This window comes from Mycteria americana, chromosome 7, assembly GCF_035582795.1.
Source record: "Mycteria americana isolate JAX WOST 10 ecotype Jacksonville Zoo and Gardens chromosome 7, USCA_MyAme_1.0, whole genome shotgun sequence".
Lineage (NCBI taxonomy): Eukaryota > Metazoa > Chordata > Aves > Ciconiiformes > Ciconiidae > Mycteria > Mycteria americana.
The window spans coordinates 66,775,615-66,791,176 of record NC_134371.1 but is presented as its reverse complement, the minus strand read 5'-3'; the positions used below and the strand labels follow the sequence as shown (position 1 = coordinate 66,791,176).

The window sequence follows — 15,562 nt, the reverse complement described above, 5'->3', positions numbered from 1 at the left end:
ATATTGTAGCATTTGCAGAATTAATCGATCTCCTCGACGCGCTTCGTGGCTTTAGTCTGGGTGATTTAATCTGCAGAGGCTCGCTGAAGATTAATCCGTTATCGCGCGAGGAACGATTTTGTGTTGAGGGGACACCGACAGCACGGGAAAGTACGGGCGATGTGACGGCAGTGACTCGATTTAACCAAACACCCCCGTGACTTGGGATGAAGCTACCGCCCGGGAACCCCCAAACCCGCCCGGGGCGGCGGCCGGCGCCGGCCCCAGCGCCGCGCACCGGGAGAGGTCGATGCCGCCACCGGCAGCGATGCCCGCGGCCCTGCAGCCGCCCACCCCCCGTGCCCAGCTGAAAGTAAATAACAACACAGCCCGTTAGCATTAGCAATTTTTTATTTTCCTTTTTTGTTGCATAGGAAATGCAGTACTTGCTTCCAGTAATTGTATTGTAATGTGAGAAGGTGGTAGCACTAATGGTTGAATACAAGAGTTAAACTAATCCACACCAGCTCAAAAAACCTGCGGAGACTTAGTTGAATAAGAATGGATGCCCACAGTGATTCTCAACCAATTACAATTTTTTTTCACAGAACACAGTAAAACTAAAATGGTAACTATGAGAGTCAATACAAGTATACTAGAGGCACGAGGGGCCTGACTCATAAAAAAAATGAACACGACATGGTATTAACACGGGTGTCAAGTGACTTTGCAGCAGATCTTTCACACGGCCGGCGGAAATTTTAGCGCCCCGAATTTCAAATTGACGCCGAGGGACTTGGCCGGGCCAGTCTCAGGCAGCGGGGCAGGGCTGGGTCAGAGCTCGGCCGCGCGGAGAAACCGCCCGGCCGGCCAAAATGGAGATTTCTCCTTGATTGTATTCCCAAAGTAAAGAATTTCGCAGACCCTTCCCCAAGGCAGCAGTCGCGGCCGGGCGCCGGCAGCAAGAACAGGCAGCGGCGGCGGATGCCGAGCCGGGCACTCTCTTCCTACCATGCTCCGTCTAGAAACTCATCTTCTCTTTTTTTTTCCCCTCGTATTAATTTGTGGATGCAGCTAAAAGGGGGGGATTTCACCCAACACAATTGTTTTTGTTCATGCTCAAGCACAGAAGATTAATTAAGTGGAAAATAGTCTTCCCTAAAAAAAAGCACAGAAGTACAAAAGTTCGCATTGTGTACAAGTGTTTGCCTTTACGAAGGCTTTCTCCAGAGCTCAGAGGTAGCGATCTAGCGTATCTTTTTCTGGTACGGACGAGATCGCTTTTGCGATCGAGTCGCCTCGTACCGCCGTGTTACGAACCCCTGGCATCGGCCGGAGCGCGGCTCGGAGTCGTCCCCTCCCTGTCTCCCCCTCTTCCCCTGCCAGCCCGGCCTCGGGGTGTCGGAGCATGGTCCTGCGCCCTCGCCTCCTCCGCGGCCCCTTCCCGTCCACCCGTGCCTCCCGGTGGGGCAGGGAGGCGGGGAGGGGAAGGGGAGGGAGAGGAAAGCCAGCGGGCGCGCGTGCCGGGGAAAGCGGGGCCCGCCGAAGCGCGCGCTGGGCAAGCAAGCCGTCCTCACGGCGGAGGAGAAAAGCCCACCAGCCTCCCGTGTTAATAGCAAAGGAGCTTTTATGAATCGGGCCCAAAGTTTGTACAGAGTTTGTTTGAAGAAAAATATTGCAACTGTGCATGAAACTAAACAACCACATGAGGTTTTTTTTTTCTTTTTTTCTTTTTTTTTTTTTTTTTTTTTAAAGGGTTTTTCTTTCTATATGAGGAAGTCTGGTGTGAAGAAGGGTCAAGCATGGGTACCTGGTTAACCGCTGCCCATTAAGAAATCTCTCGCAACGTGAGCTCAATCTCGTTTGTGGGTTTAAAGGACTGTCCCTTAAATTTGAACTTTTTGCGTCTGTTCTTCAGAGCAAGCTCTCTGAATTCTTAGGGTAGCTTTTCGAGACGAAAATCTTACCAGGCACGGATTTCTGGTCTCAAACACCATGTCCTGCCCTCTAGGGAAAAAAAAAAAAAAAAAAAAAAAAGAAAAGGAAAAAAAAAGAAAAAAAAGAAAAAAAACCCAAAACACAAGTAATACTGAATTTAAGTAAATGTATACCTCCAAAATACTGAAAACACCCCAAATCAAGAAAAGACAGAATTTGCGTTCTCAGTGAAATATCTTTAAACCTATCTGACAAGAACCAAGTCAGAAAAAAAGACTAACATAACTTTGAGTAATATTCATACAGCTACTAAGCATTATGGAATAGCATGCATTAATATTGTACGGTTATTTTACATCACCTATATCAGAAGGTTCTGACAGACAGCGAAGGCTACCGGTGTAGAAAAATCTTACTTCAGAAGAGCAATATAATACAGATTTCACAGGCACTACATTTTAATATATCAGGTATTATGCTGGTTTTCTTATAATTCTTTCTGTCCTAAAGCTGGCATTATAACAATGACCGAAAAGGCAAGGATCGAAGTAAACGGAAAGTAGATACCAAAGTTGATATATTCTTTTCTTTTTTTTTTCAGATAGATTAGTGCATAGTTTTCATGCAGATAAACACTGCTATGCATTTACATTGTTGGAAAGCAGAGTGAATTGAGCCCAAGTTGTCACATTTTTGTAAATCATTTTGCCAGCCTGTAATAGCACCATGTAATGGATTTGCATTAAACATTAAATTGATTTCAGAATTGGTGACACAGTATTCACTACAGTTAAGTGCTATGGAATAGCTTCAATGTTACCTGCTATATATCAAAGCAATTTTCATCCCACTGCTTTTTTATTGGAAAAAATAAAAGGAAAATGTACTCGATACTAATTAGACTATTGCGCAGCCTTGGACTTGATGATGGCATAGCTGGGTTTACTGTCAAACAGTAATACATGCATTGACTTCAAGACAAAATTGGCATTGTAAGCTTGATTTAATGAAAATCCTGCCTAGCAGGCAGTGTTAACTTCACAAGACCTGCCTCCGACAGACCTCATGAGGTTTATTTTGTTATTTATTTATTGTTTAGGTGCCATTGAAGCTCTCCTTACATTGTCATGCCGGTTATGGTTTTAATTTTGTTCGATGGAGGCCTTCTACCAAAAAAAAAAAAAAAAAAAAAAGATATTTCCAGAGACACAATGCAAAGTACAATATTAACTGACATTCTTAAAAAAAAAAATTCACCACAAGGAAAAAAAAACTGTTTTAGGCTATGTATCTGGGTTTTTTTGTATTTTTGTACAGTAAATATTTTATAACACTGTTACTACAAAGCTGCAAATATACGGAACAAAGAGAACTAGAGAAAGAAAAAAAAAATGTTAGAGGGATTTTGCATATTCCTGTGGGCTGACTGAATACTGTGGAGTTGAGAAAACTTGGTGTTTCTTTTCCCCTTCGACCTTAAGGGGAGGGGGAACAAGCAACAGAGAGAAAGTGTACCATGGCTGCCTAAACTCGAAGCCCGAAAGTTTTTATTATCAAGGAAGAAGAATAAATAATAATGGCATTGCTGGGGTGTGCAGCATGATAAAAGCAAGTGCCCTCGCTCAAAAAAAAAGAGGCAAAAAGGAAGGAATTAACTCGAGAAGAAGTCAATTCGCGCCAAGCCATTCCTAGGGCTTTAAATTTGGATGGTGGGGGGTGGATACAGGTCAGAGTATTTGTGCGTCTGACGGTTTCTGGAGAGAAGGAGACGGGGAGAAAAAAGTCGTTCGCGTGACTCCCAAAGAACGACCGGAGCGACCGGGAGGGGAGCGGGACCGTAACCTGGCGCGGAGCCCGTCTCCCGCGTCCCTGCGGCCGCGGCCCGACTCCTGCCCGCTCCTGCGCACCCCGGGCGGGAGCCCCCCGCTCGGCTCCCCGCTCCTGGCTTCACCCGCTGGCCTAAAACACTGCTTGCTCTCTACACCTGCACAGAACGGAACTGCCGGGTTTTCTGCGTGAGAGGAAGGTGAACGAACGTTTAATTTAGTGTGTAGTACTTTACAACCCCTGTTGGTTAACACCCTTGACCGCCTACCTAATGTTTTAAAGCCTTTAAAACATTTTTTTTCTCGCAATTCTGCTCAGAGTTCCCTAACTTTAGCGTCATCAAACTTAATATGACAAAATACCTTCAAAAATACAGCATACCTGTAATGTCCATTTACAATGGTTCTTCAGTAGCCTATACTTCTCAAGCATAGGAATATGCTATACCATTGAGAGAAGAAAAATAACTGTATTTAAATACATACAAAAAGGAAACGGGAAAGTTTTTAACTTAAATCCAGTTCCCAAAGGAAAAAAAAAAAAAAAAAGCAATTCTATGAACGCTGCCTTTATAACGAACAATCAGAAATTCCACTAAGCTAATTTGACAGAAATTTTTCCTCATTTAAACAACATTACAAAAGTCCTGCATTATAAAATAGGGTAGAATAAATCAGTGTAATCAATAAAACTATACAACATACAAATTACATATCTTCTGAGTGGGCAGTTTAATTCTCTCTCTTTGCAGCCATGACTACAACATGCTCACTAAAAACAACTAACTGCCCAAACTATTGCTTAGTTTGTTTTGTTTAAAAAAGGGTGCAATTTTATTGTATATACAACCAATTTACTGGTAATACCTTGTCTCATAGCAAGGTTCTGACAAAATGTTTGTCTAGGCTTTTTTCCCTTCACTGTGAAGCACTGAAAGCTGCTATTTTTTTTTTAGTGCACATATGTCTTAATAAAGTAATGCCCAGCTAAGTGCTATAGGGAAGGCAAAGGATGCTGGCTAGAGGATGTGATACCATATACTAACAATCACACAATACAATAGAGCAAAATGACTACTCAACCACTTATCAGACACATATGAAAATCCAAAACATTTTATTTTTTCCTTAAATAGAGAATAACCAGTAAACAATTTTCAGAACTTGGAAGTTTAAAAACGTGCATATAAAAATGGGCATTATATACTTTTATTGAATGTGGATTGATTGCAGTCTGCTAATAAAAATGGGTGTGGGATCTGAAGAAAAAGGAAGTTTTTTTTTTTAAGGCTTGCTTGTGAAAGGAACAGTTGTAAAACAAAAATTGCTTGAAGCAGGGTTCAGCTTAGTGCTTCACAGTTTGACTGCTTCTCTAAGAAGAGCCCTTCCTGCATGTGCATTCAAAATCACAAAGTACAAAGACAAACACCTAAAACACACTGCGTCAAGTGCAGCACCAACTTTGGTCAAATAAAAAAAAAATAAAAGAAAAATTAATAATTGCTAAGCTTTTCTACATGATATAAGCAGGTATTGCATATTTTCATATATCTGGGAGAAAACAAAACAAAAAGGAAGACTCCAAATAAAATGTAAAATGCAGCAACATCCAAAAATACTGATAATCTAGCATCTACAGATCTCAGAATAGCACTGCCACTGACCATACAGGACAATAAACACTACTCCTATCTGCGGAACAACTAACATCCTATTTAATTCTAGATGTTGAAACTGACAATGGCTGACATAAAAGTCACATTTACAAAAAGTGTCTCCAAATGCTTGACTAGGGAAAAATCCCTTTCAATATAGGAACATGTGCAACAATTCCACAAATAATCGCTATCCAGGGCAAGGCACATTGATATGGAATTTTTTTTTTTTGTTTCGTGCAAATTAAGAAAACAAAACAAAACATTGTTTCAGGGAAAAGATGAGGAGCAAAGTGTCTTCCCAAGAATTTCAGTTACTTGATTGTATAGGACAGTAGTAGAAACCCTTCTGAAGGGTCGAACAAACATAGTTTAAAGGCAAGTGCCTGGAATAGGGATTACAATATTGTGTCTTAATGCACTCTACTTTACCCTACATTAACTATATAAAAATTAGTTACTAACACTAGAACATGCAGAGACTTTCTCTGATTAGCTGGACTTGCCAACCAGAACGTATATATATGTATAGTATAGGAAACCTTCTTAAAGTTGCATGTGAAGCAAAGGGGTGCTCCGCTGTCTGATAGAAAAAATCACTTGCACTCTTTTTTTTTTTCTTTTTTTTTCCTTTTTTTTGTACATAAGATACAGGACGTTTGGGGTCCAAACTTTTTTTGTGTTTTTTTTTTTTTTCTTTTTTTCTTCTTCAGCAAGTGCCCTTGCTTTGAACTGGCATAAGTTGTAAGATCAGCATCATTCGTTTCTGTATTGTTTTCTTCGCAGTCCAGAAAATGTACCAGTTCAGGGACACGAAGGTGTTTTACTTTCTGGACCGTTCTCTCTTATTCCCAAGGTGTTTGAGAACTGATAAACCCTATATTGCCGGAAACACGTAAAATTTGTCAGAATTGGCATAATCCATTATAGTGACTTTTAGCTTATAAAATTAACAGATATTATGATTTCATTTTAGTTATGTGCTTTGATAACAGAAAATGATTAATTAGCATTTAATGTAGTTAACATATTGTGGTAAAAGCACCATTAGATTTGTTTTTTTTTTTTTTAATTTTCCTTCAGTTTTAAAGGGATACAAGTTCAACAATAAAAAACATAAAAAGCAAAAATAGCTCCCCTTTTTCTTGCAAGGCTGTTTTTTACCCCAATAATTTAGAGTCCTGGGGTGGAAGGACTTGGAAAACAAAAATAGAATTTTCAACAATCTCTATCTTACAAAGATATTTAGCTATCCAATGAAATTGCACTTTACTCAATTCAAAATTCGATTGTTTTGATTGATTCCTGTCAGTTTCTGTCAAAACAGACCAACTTCCCCATTTCTGCGTGAATTTTTGTGTAATTGTTGAAAATTGTTGAAAAATGTTTTTTTTTTAATGTAAGTGCAGCATTTCAAACTTTTTTTCTTTTTTTTCTTTTTTTTTTTTTAGTGAATAGTAGTAGTTCGATGTTTTAAATCGCTCTGCAATTGAGTGGAAAAAAATTGTTGACAATGCTCTTATGGTTCATGTTACGTATCTAAGTGCCGACTGTAAAAAAAAAAAAAAAAACCCCAACAAAAAAAAAAACCTGCAATTTTTTTTCCGATATGTTACAGAAAAACATGCTCTATGTCTGTCCGGTAAGTTATATATTGCAGAATTCAGCTACTACAAAAGTTATAGTTTAAGTGTGTTTCATGATTTCTCAAGAAGTCTCACACCTGTATGGGAAAAAATCGATGAGGATACTGTAAAACAGTTAGGCTCCATATGGAAAGTGTGTTACAACAGCGAGTTGGTAAGCAGCAGCAGAGGCTAGTTCTACTCAGTGTCACCTAACGCTTACACTACCAATGAAACACTTCAGAAGTTATGAAGCCCAACCATTTCCAGCACCATATGAGAAATTACAACAGTCCTAAGTTGTCTAAAAAAAAAAAAAAAAAAAATAAAATCTCGAAAAAGTTACGGCCTTTGCCATTCAACCATAACGTTTGCCATTTCCATGTACTAGTTTGCTGTCGGTGTCTGCTCGCCTCCCCTTCCGCCGATGTGAAGTCGCTGCGCTGCGTTGCTGCTGCTTCCGTGTTACAGAGGTGGGAAGGGGTCTGGTGGTCTGTCCGGTGGGTGGTGGGAAGCGGAGACTTTTATCCCAGGTACCAGGACTGCAAAAGAGAGAGGAGAAGCGTCAGCCCCGCCGCCCGCTTTCGCTGCTTCCCGAAGGGCCCCGGGCATCGCCGCCAGCCTCCTCCGCCAAGAGGGGGGCTAATTGAGACCATGACGAATCGACCTAATTACAAAGCTTAATTAAAAATACTGTACAAATCAATATATTTTTTTTTTCCCGCCGACAGTCGCTGGACATAGCTACAGATGAACGCGGGGGTCATGTCACGTTACAAGTTATCAATCTTTTTAATAGATTATGGCTTGAAGATCCCTCCAGTTCACTTTTGTCTAATCCCCTGAAAAGGGGATACACATTCGCCTCTCTGTGCCATTTATCACCCTGCAGTCGGGGTTTTCTTGGGTATTTAGGCATGTGCCAGCATAAGCATCTGTTGCTTTATACTGCCCTGCTTCAACTGTCTCGCTGGAACAGATGCACAGAAATTCAACAACAGGGCTGTTTTCTTAGGAGAAACGTGGATCGCTAGAGAAAAGCCAGGATAAAGCAAAGCTGGGGGAAAGTGGATCAGCGAAAATGTCCCGTATCTCTGGCCATACTTGTGTTTCAAAACAAAACGCGGACCTCAACTAATAGCTTTTCTTTGGGAAAATCTTTTTTTTTTCCCTTCCTCCCCCCCAAAGGGAGGGAATTCCCTGGGATTTCGGCTCCGCAACAATACCGTCCTTAACCCAACCGCGCGGATGCCCGGAGCAGAGAAAGCAGTTTCGCTCCTAAACACCGTCGGAAAGCTGGAGGGGGCTCTGCTGGAGTCGGGGCAGTGCCACCGCACCGGGGAGACCCGACTCGGCCCCGGCGAGGTCAGACCAACCTGAACCCGGGATGAATAAGAGCAGTGTTAGGCCCTGGGATTGTACGCGCAGGGGGATGCTACTTGGCAATGACATATTGCTGTGGGAATACACCAACAAGCGGCAACTATTTAGCCAGAAGTAAAGTAATACAACAAGAAAGATTCAGGTATTAAAGAGCTGTTGCTGATACCCCACGTTTTTACTTTGGCTCCCGTAATATATGAGGTGCATACGTGTGCATGTATAAACTGACGACAAGTTTTACCAACTTTTTCCTCCGCTCCTTTTCAGCGTCTGACGTGATTGATAGCATAATCAACCCGGGGAGGATTTATGAACATTTACAGAAGACTCTGAGGCAAGTTTCATGTGGGACTTGGAGATTATGTGGTCTTGCCATGGAGGTAGGAACCGGTAAAATAAATAGCACGATCGGAGAAGTTGTCCTGCTTCCAATACACCTCATTAACTAACTCTTCCTCCGCTCAGCCTTCTGAATACAAACACACCGGTCCCATATCAGCTCCATCTATTGCCTACAGATTTTATATTTAGACTTACGCAGGCTGCAATTAAACGAAATAGTTCTCATATGTAAAGTTCATAAACAGAGAGAAGTTCTGGCAGCATTTGTGAAGCGGTGCCAAGTCCCGTTCCCCTCCCTGATTGCAGGGCCCTACTGATTTTAGGCGGGCGTAGGGAAGCCGAGCGCGGGCCGTGCCGGAGGCACCTCTGACCACCGCGGGCTGCAAACTTTTTGGAAGTTTGCAGGGTCGTCCCTTACGCTTGTCACCGGAGCGTGACAGTCTTTGGCCGGGGAGGGGGAACTGTGGAAGTCCCCCGCAGGGAGTAGAGGGGTTAACAATTCAGAGCCGATGGTTCCAATCTATATCGCAGATGGCCAGTTGGCTCCCATCGCCGCTGGCCTGGCCACATGGACCACCGGCCGGGGACGGCGCGGGAGCTGCTCTGGCCTCGCCGCTCCTCTTCCACTTCAGAAGCAGATTTTTTTTTTTTGGGGGGGGGGGGAGGAAGGCAGGAAAAAAAAAGGCCCCAAGCGAGCAAGCAGCGGTCGCTGAGGTGGGGCTGCTCACGGAGGAGGCCCGGGCCGCGCTCCGCCGGGGCCGGGCTCCCCTCCGCCCGGCCGGCAGGGGATGCGCGCCGCCGCCCGCCCGTCCCTCCGTCCGTCCCTCCCTCCCTCCGTCCGTCCGTCCGTCCGTCCGTCGGTCCGTCCCCCCACGGCACCGCGCTCCTTCACGCATCTTGCTATTCAGCCTGCGCCTTGCAGACAAGGTTACCCCAGAGCGGCTCTGTAATCCTTCACTGAAATAGGCTTTATTGATTGCTCTGGTCTATTGTTCCCTTTTCAAGTCCCCCAAGTTCAAGTTCATCCTGGTGTTACATCATGTCTCGTTGCTAGGGGCAACCAGACAGCCCCAGACGTGACTATCATTAGCAAGAGCCGCGCTGCGCCCTCCCACCGCCCGCCAGCCGCTCTGACGTAGCAGCCCCGCTGCAAACACATTGAAGTATTTATTCTGCCTAATTTATGACCTCCACAGCAAGAGAGACCCCCACTCCAAAAACCAACACTGTTGTATATTTAATTAATCTGTCTTTCTCTGGCACTTGGGAAAGTTAGACAAAGGGCTAATTATTGTGTGTCGCTCCCCACACTTTTCTTTTTGGGGTGACTATTTGCATGGGAAAAGAAACAGCGAGGCTGGGCGCGAGTCCCCTCCCTCCAAAACACCTTTTTTTTCTCCCCTGCCCTATTGACATTTCATGAAATACTTTAGCTGCTTAAGGGAATTAGAAAAAAAAAATCTGATGTGAATGTAACTCCTTCTGAGTTGGTATTCAGTAACACAAATCAACTCATGACATGTTTAAATTTAAATGCTAACCACACACTCTGCGAGTTACTTTAAAGGTTAGTTTTTAATCAATAGAAGTTGCTGACTCCGGAGTTTTTAGCGGCGCAGTGCAGCTCTGGGGCCTTTGTCTAGCGTTGGGCTTTCAAACTTTTTTTTTTCCTTGAGATGATTTTAGCAATGATTTGCAGACACAGAGTGCTATTGTGCTCCTGACTAGCAACATGTCAATAAAGGAGTAGAGTTACCATGCACTAGGGTGTCAATATGACTCCTGCAGACACTGCTCGGCCTTAATACCAATGAAAAACTTAATTAACCCTTACGGGATCGACCCAAACCGCACGGCTATTTTTTTAAACTTCCGTGCAGGGGCTCCGGATCGCCTTCGCTGAAAAGCTGCTTTTACGGGATCCGAACTCCGAGCACCTCGCAAACAGCTGCATCCCGCTCCGCCTGTTCCTGCACCCCCACTTGGGTGAGATGTTTTATGGGCTGAGGCAGCAGAACAGCGAGACAGAGAGCGCATTTACCCATCAGATCCCACCAGCACCGCTCTCAGGATACCGTTTTAATTTAGAGCGTCTTACAGCTGAAACGCACACACAGAATGATCCTCCTTTTCTACTAATCATTTTAATATTAAGATCTCATATCCCCCTCAAGCCTCCTATACACGGCTAAGTCTTCCCGGATTAGGTCTGAAGAGCACCATTGTCCTTCTGAAGCACCTGTGAAACTTCTCTGCGAGGGGAGCGGAGACCTCCGCGCATCAAATGAAAACGTCTAGGAAGCGTATTATGCGTTCGGAGCCCTGATAGTTGGGATCTGTCAAGTTTTTTTGCACGATGAGGGGGCTTAGAGGGGGGAAGAAAGAAGGCCGGATCCCTACGTTCGGATGGCTGAAGTATTTTTTGCCTTCTTTCAGAGCGCTGCTCAGCGTGGTGCAGGCTGTGCTCGCGTCTACCCACCTTACCCATTTTACCCCTTCACATTCTGTAACCTATCCGACTGCACCCAGACGGAGAACGGCGTATTGCCTTTCTTAATTTAAAATCTCCATTTAAATCATGTCCGCTATGACAATACGGTCAGGATGATACTATCTCCGCGCGTTTTCACAAAAGAGCCAGTATTTTATTTCCCCTCTATTTACTTCGCAGTCCTATTCTCCCAGCGAGTTTAGAGCTAAATGAATCCGCCGGAGCTAAAGGTCCTACTCAGTAAAATTACTGCCACACAGTTGTCGGTGCCACTACGGGTCTGTATTGTCCTGCCGAGCATCTCGCTGTCCTTCCTCGGCGCTCAAGGTGAAACATCAGAAAGAATTCTGCAGTCCGGTACGAGATCTTCGCTTCCCTTTCTCCAGTCAAATGAAGAAGTAATCTCATCAGGTTGAAAAGTGCTGACTAAGGATTTAATAAAGTGCCTGCAGATGTGTGTCATCTCTAAGGTATTCAACTCATGTAATGCAAAACAGTTCCACACCGAATGTGCTTATAAAATTCCATTTAACCATTGCAGAGCTCTATTTTACTGTTCTCGGAGGAGTATTATCACACTTTTTTTTTTCCCCTAATTTACAGCACCATGAAAGTTGAAACTCTGCACTGCCAGTATCTGAGAATCCTCACAGTAGTAAGGTTTTATGAACCATAAACAATATCTACTTGACTGAATCCTAAACAGGAAGTCTGAAATGGCAATTACGTTTCTTTGATAGCGCAAGTCTATTTGTTTCTTATGCTCTTCTGGAGATAGCAGAGACACACAAATCCTCAAGCGACTTCTGACAATCGGGCCCTTTGTACGGGAAGAACAGCAAGGAAGCACTCCGCGATTCAGGATATTTAAAAGGAAAAAAGCTGAAAGTGCCTCATTGACTCCGGTAGCAGTTTCTGCCTGCGTCAGGAGCCCAGAAACAGGCCCATTGTTTACTCAAATCTTCCTAAACCAGCCTTGCTGCGCGACGTGTTGTACCCCCGGCTCCCAAGCCGAACCGTGAGCACCGCTCACGTGCTTTCGACCAGAAAGACAATCAAACGCAAACTTGTTAAATTTACTTCTACCTGCACATCTCCCGCCCTAACAATGAGACCTTTCAGTTCGTACAAAAAGTGAGGGTTGTAAAGCGGCTCTATCTGTTTTTCGAATTAAAAAGTTAAACAAAAGTCCTCAAGGGCAAAGTTTAACGCTGCGGAAGGAGGTTGTTAATGTGGAATCCAGAACTGGGTGTGACAGTTGGCTTATTTCTCCGGGCGATGTAGGTTATTTAAGGACATTCACACGTTTGAAACGCTGACAAACTCCACACATAGGAGTTTTTGCTTCACCTCATCCACTTCGGGCTAAGACCTGGTCTGTGCTAGCCATTTTCTTCAGGTTTCAGCCCGGTTCGGCTGCCTGGCGGCGGGACGGGTCGGTGCCATCGGGACTTCAAAGGCGGCTGCAGCGGTGCTGCGGCGGTTGCTGCCCTGGGCACGGCTGCGCTTGCAGGAAGCTATCGCTGCACGGGCCCGGGCGGGAAAATCCACCTTTGATAAGAGCCTAAATAAAAAAAACTTGCAGCTTTAGAGCTCGCCGGCAAAGAGGCCGTTTGAGCAGCTGAGCTGAACCTGAGCCACGACCGTCGGGCACCTGCGAGGATTCATCACGGCGCATCAGTTCGGTTGTTTTGTTTGGGGATGACGTTTCAGTCGTCTCAAGAACTTCAAGGCAATCAAAAACATTAACCCTGGGAAGATGAATCGGGGTAACGAGCCCTTCTGGTTGCAAAGCTAAAACGAGAATGTAAACAGGTAGGCAGCGAACTCGTCCTTGAGACGTCACCTTGTGAGAGGTCCCAGGAAGGCTCTTCCCCACGGTGGGTCGTTTGAAAGCAAGGGGCCAAAACGGGCGCTTTGATGCAATTTCGGAAGGGCTGCCAGGGTGAGCGAAGGCAGTGGCAATTCCGCTTCTGGTGCCACTGGCTGGAGGGCTCCCGCAGATAAAGTGACGGCCTTTGGCTTACCCCAGGTCTGAATTTGTCCCACTTCTCTATTGGTTTCTCCAGAGTTTCTCCAGGCATGAAATTTGATCCTACTGCGTAAACCGAAAGGTGAATATTAAAGACAAGGTCACCTTTGTGCCTATGGAAGTTCTTTTCTTAAGAGCTGGGATTAATTATTTAGTAATTATATTTTCCAAAATGAAATACCGAAAGGGATGTAAGTAGCATGTTGGTCATCCCCAAAGGGACATAAAACAGTGAGTGAATCTTCTGGTTGTCCAGCATCCACACCCAGGAGAGTCGCATGCCTCACTACGAGCATATTTATACTGTCTCGAGGAAGATAAAACCCGTCCCGGGAGGGACACTAGTCTCCAGGCGATGTGTACAGTAGCTCTGCATCCAATAGCTTTTGCGAGAACGCCAGTTGTGGCAAACTGCATTAAATTACATGCAATAATTTTGTAATATGGACTTCTGCCTGCTGACTATTAAAAATGTATAGTAGTCCAAACCACTTCTCTCCTGGGACCAACAAACTCACTTCAGGCAAGATTTCTGCTTGGGTTCAAACCTCAAGTTGGGAACAGCTAGTGTTTTTAACTAAGTCACCCCAAACCCTCCCAAACCTATGAAAACACACTCATACAGTAACTCCTGCTGTTGTTCCAGACATCTGAATGTTCCAGTAAAGTGTCCCAGCTGGCCCCAGATGTTTCTTAAGTATAAAGCAATGCTCTGAGCGCTGGACCCCCTGCCGCCCGAACCTGAAGCTCAGCGGATTAAAGATTGACTGCGCTATGACATATTCGCATTTAGCCTGAATATAATACAGCAAAGACTTATCAATGGCAAATGTTTGAAATGTAATCCAGCAAGCGGAGTAGCCTGGCACTTTGAATATGATGTATAAATAATGTATGGGAACTTAAGATCTAAATTAGATCTACAGGAAGAAAACTTTCCCTTTTCTCTGACTCTAAAAGAAAGTTCTCTCACAATGAGGTCATTTTTATGTCCGTCTTGCGGTTTACAATTTTGCTTTTAGACAGAGGGTCTTCCTTTTACTTCGGGAACTTTTTGCGAGTTACAGTTTTACTCCACTTTTCTGAAGAGTCAAGCAAAGAAGTCCATTTATTTGTTAGTAAATTGACTTTGAAATCTGCAAAATAACTTCTAAACTTTGCGTCGTGCGCTGAAAGCTAACTGCAGTAACGCTAAACCGTAACCCTTGCTGTTTAAAAAAAAAAAAAAAGATAGCGGAGTGAAAGAGAGAGAAAAAAGAAAGGGAGAAAGAGAGAGAAACAATCCCATTTTGGTTTTTGTTAGAGGACGGCATACTACATAGATCAGAGACTTTTCAAAAAATAAAAACCCCCACTGTACACAAAGCACAGGAAAATGTGAGGAAAAAAGGAAAAACCTAAAAGCAGCTTAGAATGTGTTAACTCTGCCATTCTGTCAGCTTAAAGAGTATTTTATGCTTGATCAACAGCTCTCTTTTATTATGCTTTTCTTTCATTCATTCAAGACATCAAAGACCAGAACCACCAGTGTACCTGATCTACCAGAAGAACTTGTAAGGGTGTTCTAAAGAAACGGGGGTATTGGGAGCCAGACACCCCTGCGGACAAGGCAGTTCAAAGAGAATATTTCAACAATGATTACATTTTGTAAATCTTTGTACGAAAGACAGCTTATTTCCTGCTTTTTTCATGAAAAATAGATTCTATCCATTAAAGTGAGCCCACAGTATGAAAGTTACTTGAGATCTGAGGTACAGCAAGCGGATTAAGTGGATGGGGAGATGAAATCTTTGAGAGAGACGATGGCTTTCTCTGATATTTGTCGCTGCCATAAGGTTTTCTGACTGGGTTAGAAACTTTTTTTTTTATTATTTATTTGTAGACTTGCTGGTGGCAGTGAAGACGTTTGTAAAAGCAAAATAAACCAAAATGAAACAGAAAGGAAAATAAAGGAACTAGGAAAACAAATGGCTGCAAAACCCCTTTGACATGTTTAAAAGAAAAACTATATGTATTTGCCCCACTCCAAAAATCGCCGGCTAGCCATTTAAATCCAGCAGACAACTCCGAAGCGCAGCACACAGACCCAAGCCAGCTGTTTACTTTTCAAAGCCCGTGGTGGTTTCTGCATTGATAAACTATATAACCTCACACACAGAGAAGGGATTTTAGCTATGCCAGACCTCGTTGCTCTGTCCCGCTCTCTTTATGTGCTGTCACAGAATAAAAATGATCCTAACACAAACCCTGAAATAATATCTTGCTCCAGAAAGGACATCTTTGTAGATATT

The 15,562-nt window shown here is 43.7% G+C and overlaps 1 protein-coding gene across 11 annotated transcripts in view; it reads right to left on the bottom strand.

Moving 5' to 3' along the window:
* Positions 1-383: 383 nt before the first annotated feature.
* NFIA (nuclear factor I A) overlaps positions 384-15,562 on the bottom strand; it is a 256,456-nt gene continuing 241,277 nt past the window's right edge. For all 11 annotated transcript variants that reach the window (XM_075508866.1, XM_075508865.1, XM_075508875.1 and 8 more), the window contains one exon: positions 384-7,565. In XM_075508866.1, coding sequence (XP_075364981.1) covers positions 7,489-7,565 — 77 coding nt within the window. In that variant the 3' untranslated portion in view covers positions 384-7,488. The remainder of the gene's footprint in view (positions 7,566-15,562) is intronic.